Source organism: Suncus etruscus, chromosome 1, assembly GCF_024139225.1.
Source record: "Suncus etruscus isolate mSunEtr1 chromosome 1, mSunEtr1.pri.cur, whole genome shotgun sequence".
NCBI classification, from domain to species: domain Eukaryota; kingdom Metazoa; phylum Chordata; class Mammalia; order Eulipotyphla; family Soricidae; genus Suncus; species Suncus etruscus.
This window is the reverse complement of record NC_064848.1, coordinates 165,887,072-165,907,311: the sequence shown is the minus strand read 5'-3', so window position 1 is coordinate 165,907,311 and position 20,240 is coordinate 165,887,072. Positions and strand designations below refer to the sequence as shown.

At 48.4% G+C, this 20,240-nt stretch overlaps 2 protein-coding genes and 1 non-coding gene across 3 annotated transcripts in view; all 3 read left to right on the top strand.

Moving 5' to 3' along the window:
* Positions 1-7,979, top strand: part of PHF12 (PHD finger protein 12) — a 62,662-nt gene extending 54,683 nt beyond the window's left edge. The window contains exons 10-15 of the mRNA XM_049771405.1: positions 777-902; positions 1,502-1,645; positions 4,625-4,723; positions 5,493-5,575; positions 6,273-6,411; positions 6,694-7,979. Coding sequence (XP_049627362.1) covers positions 777-902; positions 1,502-1,645; positions 4,625-4,723; positions 5,493-5,575; positions 6,273-6,411; positions 6,694-7,028 — 926 coding nt within the window. The 3' untranslated portion in view covers positions 7,029-7,979. The remainder of the gene's footprint in view (positions 1-776; positions 903-1,501; positions 1,646-4,624; positions 4,724-5,492; positions 5,576-6,272; positions 6,412-6,693) is intronic.
* Positions 7,980-10,454: 2,475 nt separating this feature from the next.
* On the top strand, positions 10,455-10,558 carry LOC126027962 (U6 spliceosomal RNA). Its single transcript, XR_007502355.1, has one exon. It is a non-coding gene; the product is annotated as a U6 spliceosomal RNA (small nuclear RNA).
* Positions 10,559-12,290: 1,732 nt separating this feature from the next.
* Positions 12,291-19,973, top strand: DHRS13 (dehydrogenase/reductase 13). The gene is made up of 5 exons (XM_049772307.1): positions 12,291-12,507; positions 12,601-12,719; positions 13,481-13,604; positions 13,799-14,110; positions 19,382-19,973. Exons 1-5 carry the CDS (start codon positions 12,381-12,383, stop codon positions 19,819-19,821), a joined length of 1,122 nt encoding a protein of 373 aa, XP_049628264.1. The 5' UTR covers positions 12,291-12,380; the 3' UTR covers positions 19,822-19,973.
* The last annotated feature ends 267 nt before the right edge of the window (positions 19,974-20,240 follow it).

The window sequence follows — 20,240 nt, the reverse complement described above, 5'->3', positions numbered from 1 at the left end:
CCATCAGAATGGCCCTTACTTCATACATGGCCTGAACTTGCTCTCCACTCTCCTCAGTTAGCACTCAGGGTCTCCAGGTTGCTGACCTCAGCATCTGAACTAGGCTTCAGACCCTGCTGGAATCATACCCTCTGTGATCACTCTCTCCGAGCTGAAGCCATCTATCCTCCTGATCAGTTACTTGGGTTCTCTCTGAAACCATGAGACTTGTCTGTCTGGAGCCCTAGTCCCAGGATGATCCCTGCTCTCACTCTTCCTTTCAAAGTACCAATGTGGATCGATTTTTTCATCCTTTTTGTTTGTTTTGAGGCCACACCTGGCGCTCGAGTTACTCCTGTCTCTGCACTCAGGGATTGAGCCTGGTCAGCCACTTGAAAAGCAAATGCCCTGCCCCCTGTGTATCGCCCCAGCCCCAGATTTCTCACTCATAAGGAGTAGACAGGCATTGCAGGGACAGGAGTTACTTCCGGGACTGAATGATACCACAGGGAAGTAGTCATCTAGATTCAAAGAAGGAAGTGACCTCACTCTGTTCCCAGAGCTATAGATGTCACTGCTTTTGCTCTGGAGACTCCTGTGTGCCCGGGTATAGTATCATTCCATCTACCCTTCTTCACCACACGTTTTTAGCTCTAGGAGTTCCAGAGCCTATGGGGTGAGAATCAAGAAGGGAACATCACCTTGGGTCCGAAACCCAGACCTGTCATCAATGGGGGATTGGACCCGTGGGTTTCCCTCAGGCGACGTAAGTAACCGTCTTCCTGCTCCGTCCCCAGATGGCAAGGTCAGCCCCGGCACGTTATCCATAGGAAGCGCTTTAACCGTACCCTCTTTCCCAGCCAACTCTACTGCCATGGTGGACCTCACCAACTCACTTCGAGCATTTATGGATGTCAATGGAGGTGAGTGAGTAAACAGCTGTTTGTACACCACTTCTATATTCTGGTCAGTGCTGCCTCTATACAGCATTTGGTTCCTTTCAAAAAAAGATATTTTTTTATTTATTATTATTCTCCAGAATAATTCTGGAGGTAGCATAAAACTAGTAAGAGTAAGATAGCCAAGTATCTAGTTTCACCTATGCTATCATGTTTACATAATTAGAAATTAAGGGAGAGCAGAGCCACATGTAACCAATGAGAGAACAAAACTACACAGAGCTCTGGAACCTGCTGAGGGAAAGAAACCTCTTTCCCAAAGGGAGGATTGAGGGGCCAAAGAGATAGCCTAGTAGATAAGGCATTTGCCCTGTGCAAAGCCAACCTAGGTTTGATCCTGATATCATCAGGTGAGGCCTAAGAATTGAACTAAAGGAAGAATCAATCTTCTGTGGGAAACCCCAAAATTAAGAAATGGAGCAGAAGAGGAAGATTAGAATTCCAAGCCTCGATTATCAACAATTTGAAAAAAATCACCTGTCTGAATTTTAGAAATTTTGAACTATTTGTTCTATGATCCCCGCCTACTTTCACTATTTTTTAATCTTTTCTTTTGCTTATAGAAATCGAGATAAATATGCTGGACGAGAAGCTGATCAAGTTTCTGGCCTTGCAGAGAATACATCAGCTTTTCCCCTCCCGGGTCCAAATGTCACCGGGCAGTGTTGGGGCACATCCATTGTCTTCTGGAGGGCACCACACAGAAGGTATGCATGGACACATCCTATTACATCTTTGTTCTATGATCAACAGCTGGCTCCCTTCTATGAGGAATCTCAACTTTCAATATCTCAGTTGTTCACGTGAATTCCTTAGAGCATTAGATTTTTTTGTTTTCCCTCAAAAAGCAGGAACAGGACCAGAGCAATAGCAAAGCGGTAGGGTGTTTGCCTTGCATGCAGCCAACCCTGGATGGTCCCCTGAGCCTGTCAGGAGTAACCCCCGAGTGTGACCCAAAAAAAAACAAAACAAAACAAAACAAAAAGGCAGGAGCAAGGAGCCAGAGCTATAGTACTGCAGATAGGGCACTTGCCTTACATGCAGCTAACTTGGGTTTGATCCCAACATCCCATATAGTACCCTGAGCATAGCCAGGAGTGACTCCTTAGAGAGCCAGGAATAAGTAAGCCCAGATTATTATCAGAAGGGCCCACAAAGAGGTGGGGGGACAAAATGTCAACTGTAACTTTCAGATCAGACACAGAAGTCTGTAACTTTCTTTCATCCATTCCATATTTACCTTGAAAACTGCTCTGAGTACTTTGGAGTGTACATGGCATGCTTTCTGTTTAGATGCTTCTAAACAGTTGAATTAGAAAAGCTTTTTGGGCCCGGAGAGATAGCACAGCGGTGTTTGCCTTGCAAGCAGCCGATCCAGGACCAAAGGTGGTTGGTTCGAATCCCGGTGTCCCATATGGTCCCCCGTGCCTGCCAGGAGCTATTTCTGAGCAGACAGCCAGGAATAACCCCTGAGCACCGCTGGGTGTGGCCCAAAGGCACTTGCCTTCATGCAGCAGACCCAGATTTGACCCCTGGCACATGATATGGATCTCCTGACCCCACCAAGAGTAAGCCCTGAGCACCACTGAGTGGCCCATTAAAGCAAAGACCAGGGGCTGAAGAGATACCATGGAGGTAGAGCATTTGTCTTGCATGCAGAAGGATGGTGGTTCGAATTCCGGCATCCCATACACTCAGAAATCGAAAGGGCTACAGAGATACTCAAGACATTTGTCTTGCATATCTTGCATCTGACTAATCCCCACAGGATTGTATCATGCATATGATTCCCCAAGCATCTGTAAAAATGATCCCTGAGCAGAGAACTATGATTAAGTTCTGAGAGCACTGCTAGATGTATGTGTTTCACCCCACTCCCGCAAATACAAAGATCCAGGTACAGATAGGTGTTAGAGTACTGCTTAGAATCAGCCCCAGTCTACCTCCAGAACTGCACCTCTGAGTGTAGCCCTGCCCTATCCAAAAGAAGAAGTGCCGTATTCGGGCTCCACATTGGACCTACAGAATCGGAATCTGAGTGTAGAGCCAGGAGTAGCCCTTGAGTGTTGCCGGGTGTCGTCCCCCCCCCCAAAAAAAAAAAAAAAAAAGAAAGAAAGATTCTATAGGCCAGAAAGATAGTACAGTTGATAAAATACTTGCCTCAAATAAGGCTGACCCAATCCCCAAACATCTTCAGGAGTGATCCCTGAGCACTGCTGGGAGTGGCCAAAAAAAAAAAAGACCACATTGGAGCTGGAGAGATAGCACAGTTGTAGGATGTTTGCCTTGTACATGTCCAACCCAAGACAGACAAATCCCAGAATCTCATATGGTCCTTTGGGCCAGGAGTAACCTTTAAGCACCACCCGGTGTGACCCAAAAACAAACAAACAAAAGACCACATTAAGATCTTTATTTAACTAGATTCTAGGGTTAATGGGTTCATTTAAGTTCATCCACAGCGGGCCAGAGAAATAGGACATAGGTAGGGTGTTTGATTTGCATGCAGAAGGATGGTGGTTCGAATCCCGACATCCCATATGGTCCCCCGAGCCTGCCAGCAGTGACTTCTGAGCGTAGAGCCAGGAGTGCTTCCAGGTGTGACCCAAAAACCAAAAAAAAATAAAAAGTTCATCCACAGCAAGCACCCCAGGAGCTTTAATTCTGTGACCACCTTCAAAGGTAATCCCTTTGGGGGCCAGAGTGATAGCACAATGGCAAGGTATTCGCCTTGCACGTGGCCAACTGGGGTTGACCCAGGTTCAATCCCTGGCATCCCAAATGGTCCCCTGAGCACCACCGGGTGTACCCCAAAACCCCCAAAAAAAAGTCCCTCTTGGTAGAAGGAAGTGGCCAGTTATGGGATTGATTTTGTATATTATATACTTGAAACTTAAGAATTAATAATTTCGGAGAGATAGCACAGTGGTGTTTGCCTTGCAAGCAGCCGATCCAAGACCAAAGGTGGTTGGTTCGAATCCCCGTGTCCCATATGATCCCCCGTGCCTGCCAGGAGCTATTTCTGAGCAGACAGCCAGGAGTAACCCCTGAGCATCGCCGGGTGTGGCCCAAAAACCAAAAAAAAAATTAATAAATAATAATTTTGGGGGGGCCACACACTGGTGACGCTTAAGGGTTACTCCTGGCTATGCGCTCAGAAATCGCTCTTTGCTTGGGGAACCATATGGAATACAGGAGGATCAAACCGCGGTCCATCCTAGGTTAGTGTATGCAAGGCAGACACCTTACCACATGTGCCACCGCTCCGACCCCAATAATTAATAATATGTAACTCAGGCCCGGAGAGATAGCACAGTGGCGTTTGCCTATCAAGCAGCCGATCCAAGACCAAAGGTGATTGGTTCGAATCCCGGTGTCCCATATGATCCCCCGTGCCTGCCAGGAGCTATTTCTGAGCAGACAGCCAGGAGTAACCCCTGAGCATCGCCGGGTATGGCCCAAAAACCAAAAATAATAGTAATAATAATAATAATAATATGTAACTCTTAAATCATGGTGACTAAATTTTTTTAATGTTTATTAAGTCCCTCTTGCCCACTTGAAAAATGCTGTAAGTGGGACAAAAAGGCTTCACCAGAAGCAATTCAATGTCAGATAACAGTTTGGGAAGATTATCATACATAGGTTCTGAATTTCTGAATGATCTTATTCCATTTGTTTTGTAGTGCAGAAAAGGGAGGTACAGGCCCGAGCTGTGTTTTACCCTCTCCTGGGATTGGGAGGAGCTGTGAATATGTGCTATCGAACCCTCTACATCGGGACAGGTGAGTGGCCAGCGTATTCAACCCTACATTTTCAATTCAGCAGGTATCTTGGACAAAGAGTAACCAAGAAAAGAGGCATGAGCACCTCCCTTACTCCAGTGAGATATTTAATCATGCAGACGGGAAAATTATTTGTTTGAAAATTATGTTATTTATTTGGAAATTATCTGGAAGTCAAATCTACCTGAACTTTAGTTGGCCTTCTCATACAGAGAAAAAAGGATTAGTCCTAGAAATTTTGTTCTTGAAATAGTCCATCATTTTTAGAAGCTCACTATTCCTGTCTGGGCACAAGTATGTTTTTAAGCAGGTCAGCTTAAAAAGCTGAAAGGAGTCAAGGGCATGCTCTGCAGTGCAGAAGCTTAGAGACATGCACAGACATGTACATACACATACCCCTCCATCCCTGATCCTCCCGGACCTCTAGGAGACCTGGAGCACCACTAGATATGTGCTATGTTGTATGCCAGAAATAGGGGTTGGAGAGATAGCACAGCGTTTGCCTTGCACGCAGCTGATCCAGGATGGACAGTGATTCAAAACCCAGCATCCCATATGGTCCCCCATGCCTGCCAGGAGTGATTTCTGAGCACAGCCAGGAGTAACCCCTGAGCGCTGCCGGGTGTGACCCAAAAAACAAAGAGACAATAGGTTACCCCCACTCCTTGGGTTTTATGCTAGTGCCCACCCAACAGCTAACTCCATCCGCTCTCCCCACAGACAGACGGCTTACCATCTGTTCCTTCTCTCTATTCCTGCTGCCCTGTAGGAGCTGACATGGATGTGTGCCTTACAAACTATGGTCACTGTAACTACGTGTCTGGGAAGCATGCCTGCATATTCTATGATGAGGTGAGGGTGAGAATGGGATTGAGGGAAACTACTAACCTCTAGGCCCTGGGTTGGTTTGTTTGGTGGTGTTTTTTTTTTTTTTTTTTTTCAGTTTGTCCTAAAGAGAAAAGTAGTGAGGATCCTTGTCTTCCCTCCCTAGCTAGCTATTCCCCAGGTACAGGGCTAACATGGACACAGCAGGGGCTGTCATCCAAAATCGGAAGATGATCATCAGAGACAGAATTCAAGGAACAATACAGTTGGTGGGGAGCTTTTGTTGCACTTGGCTGACCCAGTTTCAATCCCAGGCATATGGTCCCCCAGGTTCCCCAGTAGTCAATCTTGAGTACAGACAGGGTCAGGAACAACCTGTGAGCATCCTTGGGTATGTGCCCTCCCACACCTCCAAAAAATAAAAGGATTGAAATCTGGGTTTTGCCCCAGTGAGGTTCATCATTGTGGTAGACCGGTGAAAATTATTTCCAGGGAATCCAGTGTTGAGAAAGCAAAGCAAAGCAAAGGAGTGGGTAGGGACGGGATTAGAAACTAAAGTTTCCCTCAGATCCAATTCTTAAAGGTGAGGGAAGGAGAGGCATGATGGGGAAATGGGGGAGTAGCCCCAGGTAGAGTAGCACAGCCTTCTCCAAATGTCCTCTCTCCCCTTAGCCCAGGCCCCACGCAGCAGACCACACATCTTACCTTCCCTCCTCCTCCTCAGAATACCAAACATTATGAGCTGTTAAACTACAGTGAGCACGGGACAACGGTGGACAATGTGCTGTATTCATGTGACTTCTCTGAGAAGACCCCGCCAACACCCCCCAGCAGTATTGTTGCCAAAGTGCAGAGTGTCATCAGTAAGTTGGAGCAGAGGCCTGTGGCCATGTAGTCCACGGCTGCCTGTCCTCTCTTAACCTTCCTTCCCAGTCCCTTTGGCAGTGCTCTGCTTGCTCATGAGTCCAGGGCAAGTGAAGTATATCCACCCACCAGGTCTATTTACACCTACTTGGGGTCTTCAGCTCTGCAAGTCCTTTCTGAGCATTCGTTAGCCCTCATCGTGCAGCAGTCAGTTGGGGAGGGGCTGGGAACTCAGCCACTCCACCCTTGTTCCTTTCCAGTGACCATCCTCTTTTTCCCAGGGCGCCGCAGGCACCAGAAACAAGATGAAGAGCCAAGTGAGGAGACCATCATGATGAGCTCCCAGGCCCAGGGGCCACAGCGGAGACCCTGCAATTGCAAAGCCAGCAGCTCAAGCTTGATTGGGGGCAGTGGGGCTGGCTGGGAAGGCACAGCCTTACTGCACCACGGCAGCTACATCAAGCTGGGGTGCCTGCAGTTTGTCTTCAGCATAACTGAGTTTGCGACCAAACAGCCCAAAGGTGATGCTGGCCTGCTGCAGGATGGGGTTTTGGCCGAGAAGCTCTCTCTGAAGCCCCACCAGGGCCCTGTGCTGCGCTCGAACTCCGTTCCCTAGGACTGGTGGCTGCCCTGTCACCTGCTGTCCACCCAACCCAAGACTCCTACAATGCAAAAATGTACACAAACTAAACCTGGGTTTGTTTTTTTTATTCTCAACTCCACCAGAAACCCTTCAACTACAATCTTTGCATGAAATGAAGAAAACCTTTTGACTGTTTTTTTTTTTAATCCTTTTTTTTTTTTTTTTTTCCTTTTCTCAAGTTCTAGGGGGCATTTGCACATATATTTGTACTCAACATTTCATGGGAAAGCGGCAGACCCGAGCTGTTCTGTGGAACAGAGTGGGCAGGGAGGGGAAGGCCGATGGTCTGGGCATTTCCTCCAATACAAATCCCGCACCCCATCCACCTCCTGCTCCCGCCCCCTCGCCCGCCGTTGTAAATAATCAGAAACTTGTTCTATTTTGTGGCAGTGACAATAGTTTTATATTAAAAGAAATACAGTTTTCATACAGCAAACTCTATACAATATCATTGTTTTATTTAATATAAAGATCGCTTCCCACCCTCTTTCCATAGATCCCGTTATTTTCCTCCAAGTTATTTTCCCTTCTGCAACGGTTGCACTACAGGTAGCTACTGTGTATTATGGACAAATGAGAAAATGAATTTTTTTTCTGGCTGTCCATCTATTTTATTTCAAATAAGGAAAAGTGTATTTGGATTTTTGTGTAAATACATCTAGTGATGACATTTTTTCAATGTTTTTAAGAACTGTACAGTACTACACGTGGTAGAGCGTTTTCTTCAAATTGTCTATTGTAGCAAAAATGTTTTTGTCGTAAACCTGTTTTGTCTCCTTTTTTGTTCTCTTGCCACTTCTCTTCCTCCCACCCTGACTCCTTCCTTTTCTCCCACCCCAACAACTAGTACCAATGTACATAGTAATTGTAATGTTTTAGACTTTACAGAAACTTTCCTGTATTCTGTATATAAAAAGCAAAAATACTTCAAATTATGTTTTCTGCCTGTCTGTCCTACCTGTCATCACCCTTCGAGGGGTCCTACCCGCACCCCCCAGTTCCTGCTTCCACAATCTCATTGAGTAAGTCTTAATCCCCCAGAGAGGTCAGGAGAATAGGAGTTTGGGGAGAAAACTGAAGATGGGTGAAAGAACATGGAAGGGGAATACCTGCAGGGGAAGCTGGTGTATACAGCTTTGTACTACTACTTGAGAGGGGTAGAGCCATGGTTTTCAACATTTGTACCCGCTTAGTGGTAGTTGGAAACCATTGCTACAAAGGACTTGATTATTTGGCATTTAATAATTCTGTAAGAGTCCACGTTGGGGGCCAGAGCAATAGTACAGTGGATAGGGCATTGTTTGCCTTGTATGTGGCCAACCTGGGTTCGTGCCCCAGCATCCCATATGGTCCCGAGCCTGCAAGAAGTGATGTGGCCCCAAAACAAAATTAGCCGTGAGATCTGGCACACATCACAAACAACAAGACCAATCAGTGCTGGTGGGGATGTGGGGAGAAAGGAACTATCATTGGTGATGGGAATGCCGTCTAGTCCATCCTTTATGGAAAATAATATAGAGATTCCTCAGAAAACTGGAAATTGAGCTCCCATATGACCCAGAAATACCACTCCTAGGGTTATATGCCCAGGAACACAAATGCCTTCTGCACACCTATATTCATTGCAGTGTTATTTACAGAATAGAATTACAGAATAGAAACAAATGCCCAACAACAGATGAGTGGCTAAAAAACTGTTACATATACATGATGGAATATTATGTAGCTATCGGGAGAAATGGCATCATGAAATTTTCCTATACATGGATGGACATGGAAACTTAGGCTGAGTGAAATAAGTCAGAGGGAGAGAGATAGAATAGTCTCATCTATGGGTTTTAAGAAAAATAAAAGACATCGTAATAATACCCAGAGATAATAGAGATGAGGGCTGGAAGGACAGACCACAATATGAAGCTACCACAAAGTGGTGAGTGCAGTTAAATAACTACACTAACAACTATCATGACAATATAGTAATATGCCTGTCTCAGATACGGGCAAGGGGTGGAGGAAGGAAATTGGGGCATTGGTGGTGGGAAGGGCATTGGTGGTGAAGGGGGGTGTTCTTTTTTATAATTGAAAACCCAACTACAAATGTTTGTGATCAGGGTGCTTAAATAAAGTTATTTTTTGGGGGTCACACCCAGCAGCACTCGGGTTACTCCTGGCTCAAAGCTCAGAAATAACTCCTAGCAGACTGGGGGGGGGGGGGCATATGGGATGCTGGATTCTAACCACCGTCCTTCTGCATGCAAGGCAAATGCCTTACCTCTATGCTATCTCTCCAGTCACAAGATCCTAGTTTTTAAAAAAAGAAAACAAAAAATGAAACAAAAAGAGTCCAAGAGTACAAACCCCTGCTCTCCTCCCAAAAGTTCTTTGGAACTGGCATGGCATCTGCAATCTGATCTAAAAGATTTTTTTTGTTTTTTTTTGTTTTTGGGCCACACCGGTGACGCTCAGGGGTTACTCCTGGCTATGTGCTCAGAAGTCGCTCCTGGCTTGGGGGACCATATGGGACACCAGGGGATCGAACCGCGGTCCATCCTAGGCTAGCGCAGGCAATGCAGGCACCTTACCTCTAGCGCCACCGCCTGGCCCCTAAAATATTTTTTTGTGTGTGTGTGTGTGTGGTTTTTGGGTCACACCTGGCAGTGCTCGGGTTTTTCCTGGCTCCGTGCTCAGAAATTGCTCCTGGCAGGCACAGGGGACCATATGGGACGCTGGGATTCGAACAGATGACCTGCATGAAAGGTAAATACCTTACCTCCAGGCTATCTCTCCAGCCCCTGTCTAAAAGATTTAACCTAAGGAATTGAGGTCTTTTATTTTGGTGGGGAGTCACACCCAGCAGCACTCAGGGGTCAGTCACTCCTGGGTCTATGCTAAGAAATCGCTCCTGGCAGGCTCTGGGAACCATAAAGGATGCCAGGATTCGAACCTGTCCTGCATGCAAGGCAAATGCCCTACTTCCATGCTATCTCTCCAGCCCCTTAGGGCTTCTTTAGGTTTCAGTTGTTTGCTATTGCATTCATTGATTTTGGAAAATTTCTAACACTTAGTTTTGTTCTTTCCCTATAAGCCTTGGCCAAATATGGAGCATTAGTTTCATCTGAATACCTCCTTTGTCCAGCCTGTGCTAGAGTTTAAGGCTAAATCACTCCAGTAATCAGTCAATGGAGCTATAGCTGGCCCTTACTGGGGGGTAGGGGAAGCAATAATTTCTGATCTCTTGTTTTTTGTTTTTGTGCCCCACACAGCAATGTTTAAAGGACCATATAGTGCTAGAACTCAAACCCTGAGCCACAATATGCAAGGTATGCACCCTAACCCTTTGTGCCATATCCCCAATTCAAGAAAATTAAACTAGGCCCAGTCAAAGTACAAAACACATGAGTGCTCGCTTTGATAGCACATATACTAAAATTGGAGTGATACAGAAATTAGCATGGCCCCTGCGCAAGGATGACATGCAAATTTGTGAAGTGTTCCATATTTAAAAAATAAAACATGGTCCACCGAGTCTGCCAGGAGCGATTTCTGAGCAGAGAGCCAGGAGTAACCCCTGAGCGCTGCCGGGTGTGACCAAAAAACAAAATAAAGAAATAAATAAAAAATAAAACATGAGGGGCCGGGAAGGTGGCGCTAGAGGTAAGGTGTCTGCCTTGCAAGCACTAGCGTAGGACGGACCGCGGTTCGATCCCCCAGCGTCCCATATGGTCCCCCCAAGCCAGGGGCGATTTCTGAGCGCATAGCCAGGAGTAACCCCTGAGCGTCAAACAGGTGTGGCCCAAAAACTAAAAAAAAAACATGAAATCACAGTTTCTACAACGGCAGTTCCTTCCTTTAGAAGATGAGTTTATCATTATTCTCTAAAACCATGAGAACCTTATTAAACCACACTTTCCACATAGGTGGGAGTAATTTTTTAGGGTTTTTCCTAAGTCTCCTGTTCTTAGAAAGCACCTGTATCACTCCTAGCATTGTTCAAGTTAGTAACTGTTTGTGTCAGGATTTGCCTTAAGGTAGAAATGCATCTGTTTTGTTAATATATTCATTACTTCCCCAGGAAACAGACTTGTCTCGCTTTGTCTCCGCCATTCTAATGCTCCCCTGCCCTGACAGGCCCCGTGAACTCCCTACTGCACAACCTTATATTTTTCTACTGTTTCATGCTAACCACAGTTAGCACACCTTAAGAGCCAAACAACAGGTGCTCGGAGAGATAGCACAGCGGTGTTTGCCTTGCAAGCAGCCGATCCAGGACCTAAGGTGGTTGGTTCGAATCCCAGTGTCCCATATGGTCCCCCGTGCCTGCCAGGAGCTATTTCTGAGCAGACAGCCAGGAGTAACCCCTGAGCACCGCCGGGTGTGGCCCAAAAACCAAAAAAAAAAAAAAAAAAAAAAAAAAACAGGTGCTAATTTGTCTTGGATTTGAGGCTAGACTCTTCAAGCTAGGCATCCGGAGGAATACTTTACCCATACCTCCTAGCTATCCCAACCTATGAATCTGTCATCTAATCATTTTGCTACCACTTGTGAGTTCCATTCCAGATACAATTCTTCTTGAAGCTTAGGTGACAGGTTCTTACTTTCTCCCGCTTTCCAGAGATGGAAGAAGTGAGGTTACAGGCTGGAAAATAGCAGTGAAGGAGTGTGAGTCCTGTAAGCTCCTTCCCTGATGGTGAGCTGGCTCTGAAGGAAGAATGGGGAAGAATTTAGAAGCCGGAGACTAGAATAAAAAATGGCAAGTCTTTATATAGTATAAAGCATCCAAACTCTGAGGAGCACTCATGGACACGTTTCCAAAAACGGATTTAAATGCCGACACCCAGATGGCTCCAACACACCCACCTCTTCACTCCAGCAAGCCCAAAGGACTCAAAGATGTTCATTCAAGACTCTGCAGATCTACACGATGGGAACTCAGCCCACCTTGGGCACGAACAGAAGGGGGCTAACACAGGCATGCCCGGGGGAGTCGGTTGAAAAAGCAATGCCAGGCACCTTGCCAACAATTACCTACAGTACATGGAGTGTATAGCTAGACAGGACACACCTAGGCCGCCCTGGCAGTCAATCAGGCCAGCACCAACCTAGAGGGCGCTCCCAGGTCGCCAACGCACACACCCCTGGCACCAGCTCAGCCCGAGACAGACGCGCGCCTAGGGGGCGCTCGCGAAGGTCCCCCGCGCCCTCATCCGCACACACACACCCGCTCCCAGCCCCGCTCCGGGGAGGCCGAGCCGGCTGTCGGCTTCCTTCCAGGTCGGAGCGGAGCGAATCCGGAGCCATCGCGGGCCCCGCGGAGCCTGGGCCGCCATGGAAGCGCTGCTGCTGGGCGCGGGCTTGCTGCTGGGCGCCTACGTGCTCATCTACTACAACCTGGTGAAGGCCCCGCTGTGCGGAGGCCTCGCCAGCCTCCGGGGCCGCACGGCCGTGGTGACGGGTGAGTGATGGGGGGCGACGGGCGGGCGGGCGGGGCCGCGATCGCTCGGGGTGGCTGGCTCAGCTCGGCGCCCGCCCGCCCGCCCTCCCGCAGGCGCCAACAGCGGCATCGGGAAGATGACGGCGCTGGAGCTGGCACGCCGGGGCGCGCGCGTGGTGCTGGCCTGCCGGAGCCGGGAGCGCGGGGAGGCGGCGGCCTTCGATCTCCGCCGGGTGAGAGCCGCGACGGGGAGCGGGAGCGGGAGCGGGAGGAGGAGCACGGCGGACTGGAGCTGGGCATGAGCAGGGAGGCTCCAGCGCTGGACAGCACAGAGGGGCGTTTCGTTGGGAGGTGCTGCTGGAGAGGAATAGGAACAGCATGTGGGCAAGAGAGTTGCTAGGATTAAAGAAAGCGAAAAGATAAAAAGTTTCCAAGAGACTGGACCGTACAAAAGAATGAAAGAATATAATAAAAATATAATATAAAATGTGAAAAACCCTTAGGTTTTAGAGGCTGGGCAGTAAGAGCCCGTGAGGAGGCAGCCATTTGGAACTAACCTGAAATGACAGTTTAGTGCCTGCACAGAAGGGCCGAGAGTGGATGAGAAGAGACTAGAGAGAAGCCTGTTGTATGTTTTAGAGTCAGCCTTTATCGGCAGCATGAATGATGCTAGAAAGCGCCAACTGTTTCTGACTTTAGGTAGCAGATAGTGGCTGACTTGTCCTTACAACAGATCTGTAAAGCTGTTATTGTAAGGATTATTCCCAATTAATAGCGAGAGGACTGAGTCCCAGAAAGACCAAATTTCTTGCTAAAGGGTCACACATTAGTAGTATCAAGGCCGAGTCAAGATTTGCATCCAGCGTCCAATGTATCTACTCCTTACTGTGCACAGGGGCGTTCTTGGTAAGAGGATCTGGTCTCTTAGAATGTGGTGCCTGGGGAGAAGGAAGAGAAAGGCCAGGTGATAAGCCCAGCCCTTGCCACTCCACAGGAGAGTGGGAACAATGAGGTCATCTTCATGGCCTTGGACTTGGCCAGTCTGGCCTCCGTGCGGTCCTTTGCCACTGCCTTCCTGAGCTCTGAGCCACGGCTGGACATCCTCATCCACAATGCCGGTGAGGGAAGGGCAGCAGGCCTGCAGGGGGTTGGCGGGTGGCCAGGGGCAGCCATCCCCTTTAGCCAGGTCTTGCGGGGGCCAATGGACATGTGGGAAGGATACCCCCTACTTCCATCTCACAGATGGAGAAACACAGGCCTGTGGGGCTCCCCCTGGAGCAGTACTCACACCTGGCCTGCCCCCCTGCCTCAGGGATCAGTTCTTGTGGCCGGACCCGTGAACCCTTTAATCTGCTGCTGCGAGTGAACCATGTCAGCCCCTTCCTGCTCACACATCTGTTGCTGCCTCGGCTGAAGACATGTACCCCCAGCCGAGTGGTAGTGGTCTCCTCTGCGGCACACCGGCGTGGACGCCTCGACTTCAAACGCCTGGACCGTCCGGTGGTGGGCTGGCAGCAGGAGCTGCGGGCGTATGCTGATAGTAAGCTGGCCAACGTATTGTTTGTCCGGGAGCTCGCCAACCAGATCGAAGGCACTGGCATTACCTGCTATGCAGCCCACCCAGGTGAGACCTGGCTCACCTTGACAGCTTGGCTTGGCTTTGTCTTTCTTCTCACCTCCCCATCCCCATTCTTTCACCCCCAACCTCTTATAATTTCATAGGAAGGCTGCATGGTTCAAGAAAAGATCTATTTCTTGGCTGATACTGGATCCATATTTTGAGGGGGTCTTTTCCGAGATTCTGGGGCCTACTAGGGCACCTTGCAGTGCTCCCTAGGCCTTCCAGTGCCAGAGATCAAAGCAGGATTTTGTGTACACCAGGCACAGACCATAGGGATCTCTAAATATGGGTAACTTGGAACTGTCCCCCTGTTTACTTTTTTGTTTGTTTGTTTGTGTTTGGGTCACATCAGGCAGTGCTCAGGGGTTACTCCTAGCTCTATGCTCAGAAATCGCTCCTGGCAGGCTCGGGGGACCATATGGGATGCCGGGATTCGAACCACTGTCCTTCTGCATGCAAGGCAAACGCCTTACCTCCATGCTATCTCTCTGACCCACCCTGTTTACTCTTGCTGTTATTTGATCCTGACTTTGTCTAGATTATTCTTCTGTCACATGACAAGCTTTGGGTGACTGTGGCAATAAATCAGGGTCAAATTCTCACTTTAAGGAGCCATCTAGATGACTAAAATGTCTATAACATGATGGCAACTAATGACCCATCAGTCAAGAAGCATCTATGGACTGGAGAGATAGTACAGCAGGAAAGCATTTGCCTTGCATATGGCTGAATAGTGCCATACCCCAAGTCTGCCCTGAATACAGAATCAGGACTAAGTACTGAACTAAGAATGAGAAAGAGAGAGAGAGAGAGAGAGAGAGAGAGAGAGAGAGAGAGAGAGAGAGAGAGAGAGAGAGAGAGAATAACAATTGGTCTGGTTCCAGAGCAATAGTTCAAGTAGGGTGTTTGTATTATATGCAGCCAATTCAGGTTTGATCATTTGATCCCTAGCATCCCTCATGTCCCCAAACTCTGCTAAGAGTGATTCTTGAGCACAGAGCTAGCAGTAAGCCCTGAGCACCATCAGGTATAGCCCAAAATCAAAAGGAAAAAAAAAAAAAAAAAGACAGTGGTTGGTCTACCATAAATGAATAGGTATTCTTTGTTTTGTCAGAGCAGGGAAATTAGTACCTGTCAGTACTTGGGTTCTTCCTGCCTCTGTGCTTAGTGGACTCTGGCAGAGCTTAGAGGGCCATATGAGGTGCTAGCGATTGAACTGAGGATGACAACATGTGTAGTATATGCCTTACCTCCTGTGCCATAGATGTTAATAAATATTTGCTGGCATGAGGCATGAGGAATTGTCTCAAAGAGTTGGACTGCATACTATACAAGCAGAAGCCCGGGCCCGGAGAGATAGCACAGCGGCGTTTGCCTTGCAAGCAGCCGATCCAGGACCAAAGGTGGTTGGTTCAAATCCCGGTGTCCCATATGGTCCCCCGTGCCTGCCAGGAGCTATTTCTGAGCAGACAGCCAGGAGTAACCCCTGAGCACAGCCGGGTGTGGCCCAAAAACAAAAACAAAAACAAAAACAAGCAGAAGCCCATAGCTAGATCACCAGCTCTACCCATCCCCACTGATCTTAGCCAAGAAAAGCTCCTAGCACTGCTAGGTATGACCCCAAGACCAAAAATGATAAAAATAATAAATGTTTTCTAGTTAAACAAAGAAAACATACTTGAACAAGAAGAAAAGTTGGAGAGAGCTAAGGTTGGAGAGATGGTACATCAGAAAAGGCCCTTCCCTTAGGCCGGAGAGATAGCATGGAGGTAAGGCATTTGCCTTTCATGCAGAAGGTCATTAGTTCGAATCCCGGCATCCTTATGGTCCTCCAAATGAGCCTGCCAGGAGTGATTTCTGAGCGTAGAGCCATGAGTAACCCCAGAGTGCTGCTGGGTGTGACCTAAAAAACAAAAACAAAAACAAAACAACAAAAAAAAGAAAAGAAAAGAAAAGAAAAGGCCCTTGCCCGTCGTGGTGGTGCTAGTGGTAAGGTGTCTGACTTGCCAGCGCTAGCCTAGGACAGACTGCAGTTCAATCCCCCAGCGTCCCATATGGTCCCCCAAGCCTGGAGCGACTTCTGAGAGCATAGCCAGGAGTAACCCCTGAGCGTCACTGGGTGTGCCCAAAAAAACAAAAACACAAACAAAAACAAAGAAAAGGCCCTTGCCTTAGACATGGCTGATCCAGATTCGATCCTCAGCATCCACTAAACATGCACATTCACAAGATACCTGAGTGCAGAACCATGAGTGACCGCTGGGTATTGCCAGGGTTGGCCCAAAACCAAACCAAGCAAAAAATTTTAAAAAGAGGGGCCGGAGAGATAGCATGGAGGTAAGGCGTTTGCCCTTCATGCAGGAGGTCATCGGTTCGAATCCCGGCGCCCCATATGGTCCCCCGTGCCTGCCAGGAGCAACTTCTTTTTTTTTTTTTTTTTTTTTGGTTTTTGGGCCACACCCTGTGACGCTCAGGGGTTACTCCTGGCTATGCGCTCAGAAGTTGCTCCTGGCTTCTTGGGGGACCATATGGGACGCCGGGGGATCGAACCGCGGTCCGTCCTAGGCTAGCGCAGGCAAGGCAGGCACCTTACCTCCAGCGCCACCGCCCGGCCCCACCAGGAGCAATTTCTGAGCATGGAGCCAGGAATAACCCCTGAGCACTGCCGGGTGTGACCCAAAAACCACAAAAAAATTTTTTAAAAAGAAAAGTTGGGCCATAGTGATAGCTTGGAGGTAAGGCATTTGCCTTGCGTGCAGAAAGTTGGTGGTTCGAATCCCAGTATCCTATATGGTCCCCCGAGACTGCCAGGAGTGAATTCTGAGCGTGGAGCCAGGAATGATCCCTGAGTGCTGCTGGGTGTGACCAAAATAAAACAAAAAGGAAGAAAAGAAGGAAAGAAGGGGGCCCGGAGAGATAGCACAGAGGTGTTTGCCTTGCAAGCAGCCGATCCAGGACCAAAGGTGGTTGGTTCAAATCCCGGTGTCCCATATGGTCACCCGTGCCTGCCAGGAGCTATTTCTGAGCAGACAGCCAGGAGTAACCCCTGAGCGCAGCCGGGTATGACCCAAAAACCAAAAAAAAAAAAAAAAAAAAAAAAAGAAGGAAAGAAGGAAGGAAGGAAGGAAGGAAGGAAGGAAGGAAGGAAGGAAGGAAGGAAGGAAGGAAGGAAGGAAGGAAGGAAGGAAGGAAGGAAGGAAGGAAGGAAGGAAGGAAGAAGAAAGAAATATCCTTGGACTGGGGAGATAGCATGGAGGTAGGGTGTTTGCCTTTCATGCAGAAGGACAGTGGTTTGAATCCCTGCATCCCATATGGTCCGCTGTGCCTGCCAGGGGTGATTTCTGAGCGTAGAGCTAGGAGTAACCCCTGAGTACTGCCGGCTGTGACCCAAAAACAAAAACAAAAACAAAAAAAGTTGGGGGCTGGAGAGATGGCACAGCAATAGGGCATTTGCCTTGAATGAGGCTGACCCAAGAGGGATCTGGTTTGATTACCAGCATCCCATATGGCCCCCAAGCCTGCCAGGGACAATTTCTGAGTGCAGAGCTAGGAGTAACCCCTGAGCGCCGCTGGGTGTGGGCCAGAAATCAATCAATAAATAAAGATATAAAGTTTTAAAAATAAAATAAAAAATTGGAGTGGGGCCAGAGCAATAGCACAGTGGTAGGGCATTTGCCTTGCACATAGCTGACCCAGGACAGACCTGGGTTCGATCCCCAGTGTCCCATATGATCCCCCAAGCCAGGAGCAATTTCTGAGCAAATATGCATGAGTAACCCCTGTGCATCACCAGATGTGGACCAAAAACAAAAAGAGAGAGAGAAAAGTTAAGTTCGAGAGAGAAGGGGCCGGGCGGTGGCGCTGGAGGTAAGGTGCCTGCCTTGCCTGCGCTAGCATAGGACGGACCGCGGTTCGATCCCCCGGCGTCCCATATGGTCCCCCAAGCCAGGAGCGACTTCTGAGCGCATAGCCAGGAGTAACCCCTGAGCGTCACCGGGTGTGGCCCAAAAACCAAAAAAAAAAAAAAAAAAAAGTTCGAGAGAGAATTGTTTTTTGTTTTTCTTTTTTCTTTTTTTTTTTTTTTGGTTTTTGGGCCACACCCATTTGATGCTCAGGGGTTACTCCTGGCTGTGCGCTCAGAAATCGCCCCTGGCTTGGGGGACCATATGGGACGCCGGGGACTTGCAAGGCAGACACCTTACCTCTAGCGCTACCTTCCCGGCCCCTCTTTTTTTATTTTTGGGTCATACCAGATGGCACTCAGGGGTTAATCCTGGCTCTGCACTCAGAAATCACTCCTGGCAGGCTCGGAAGACTATATGGAATGCCGGGAATCGAACCAGGCTCCATCCTGTGTTGACCGCGTGCAAGGCGAATGTCCTGCCACTGTGCTATACCTCCAGCCCCGAGAACATTGTTTTTGGCAGGGGCACTGCCTGAGTGTCCTGAGTAACTGAGTAACTGTGGAAGTGGAGGTAGAGATTACAAGCAGTTTGGATGGAGAGGCAGTGGTTTGCTATTAGGAATAAATGAGGGGGCTGGAGAGATAGCAGGAAGGTAAGGCATTTGCCTTGCAAACAGAAGGTCAGTGGTTCGAATCCCAGCATCCTATATGGTCCCCTGAGCCTGCCAGGAGCAATTTCTGAGCATAGAGCCAGGAGCAACTCCTGAGCACTGCCTGGTGTGACCCAAAAACAAAAACAAAAAAATAAAAATAAAAAACAAAGAAAAAAGAATGAATGAGGTCGTCTGTGGAAGCACTGGATGCTAAGCACTAAATATTACTCTGCTTTCCCTGGAACCCAATTGTGTTCTCTACTCCCCTCTAGCCCTGTTATGCTTTGTTTGTTTGGGGGCCACGCCTCGCTCTGCTCAGGTCAGGACTTACTCCTGCTCTGTTTAGAAACCATTATTGGTGGGACCAGATGTGGTAAGGTTTGAACCCAGGTCAGCTGCTTGCAAGACAAGCACTATACTATACCTGCTGTACTATCTCTCCGGCACCTAACCCTGGTTTTGTTTGCTTGTTTGCTTGCCTTTTTTTTTTTTTTTTTTTTAAGGTTTCAGTTTTGGGGACATACCTGACCATGCTCAGGGGCTATTCCCAATTTAGTGAGGGGCCATGCAGTGCCAGAGATGGAACTCAGGACTCTGTCATGCAAAATCTATAAGCAGGGCCCTTTGGCCATCTCTCCATCTCCCTGGCCCTCTTGTCACTCTTATTTTGGGACCTTATATACTGTCCTCCCCATTCTCTTTTCTTCCTATTCACAGGGCCTGTAAATTCGGATCTGTTCCTGCGCCACGTTCCTGGATGGCTGCGCCCACTTTTGTGTCCCCTGGCTTGGCTGGTGCTGAGGGCACCAAGAGGCGGAGCCCAGACACCCTTGTACTGTGCTCTCCAGGAAGGCATTGAGCCCCTCAGCGGAAGATACTTTGCTAACTGCCATGTGGAGGAGGTGTCCCCAGCAGCCAGAGATGACCGGGCAGCCCACCGACTGTGGGAAGCCAGCAAAAAGCTGGCAGGGCTTGAGACTGGGGAAGAGACTGAAATGGATGAAGATTCAGAACCTGAAGACACAGAATCCTCATCTTCTCTCAGGATACCCCACTCTGAGGAACCCACAGTTTCTGAATCCCACCACAGCCCCATCTTAACTAAAGTCACACACCGGAATGTGACGAAAGCTGAACCTGAGCCCCAATCCTCCTAAATATCCCATTGCCCTTGGAAGCACTTGGAAACCAAGGGTGTGTAGGGTGCCAGCCTCTTACCCTGGGCATTTGTCATTTTTACCTCCATAGTTCCTCCCTGGTGCTGTGCAGAAAGGTGAGCCCTGGACCATTCTTTTCTGGATAGAAGGAACTAATGGAGAGTGATTTAACCCTAAGAGAGAGACTCAGCCACCCCAATCTGACAGGTGGGCAGTGCCAAGCGCTGCTTCTGAGTTCTATTTCCTACCTAGACCTTCCTTAGACCCCTGAGCGTTGCTTTCAGTTGTCAAAGGGCCTGGGAATGAGTCGTGGAAGGCGCTGCCAACACTTGGCCATGCCTGGCCCTGAGCGACCAGGGTAGGGAGGTGAAAAAAAAAATCTCTGATTTCTCAGGGGCCTGATCGGACTGCGGGGGGCT

Excerpts from the sequence above, each read along its gene's own strand:
- DHRS13 (XM_049772307.1), top strand. The coding sequence starts at position 12,381 with ATGGAAGCGCTGCTGCTGGGCGCGGGCTTGCTGCTGGGCGCCTACGTG. Across the intron at positions 12,720-13,480 it reads CGGCCTTCGATCTCCGCCGG|GAGAGTGGGAACAATGAGGT; the intron begins GTGAGAGCCGCG and ends GCCACTCCACAG. Across the intron at positions 13,605-13,798 it reads CATCCTCATCCACAATGCCG|GGATCAGTTCTTGTGGCCGG; the intron begins GTGAGGGAAGGG and ends CCCCTGCCTCAG.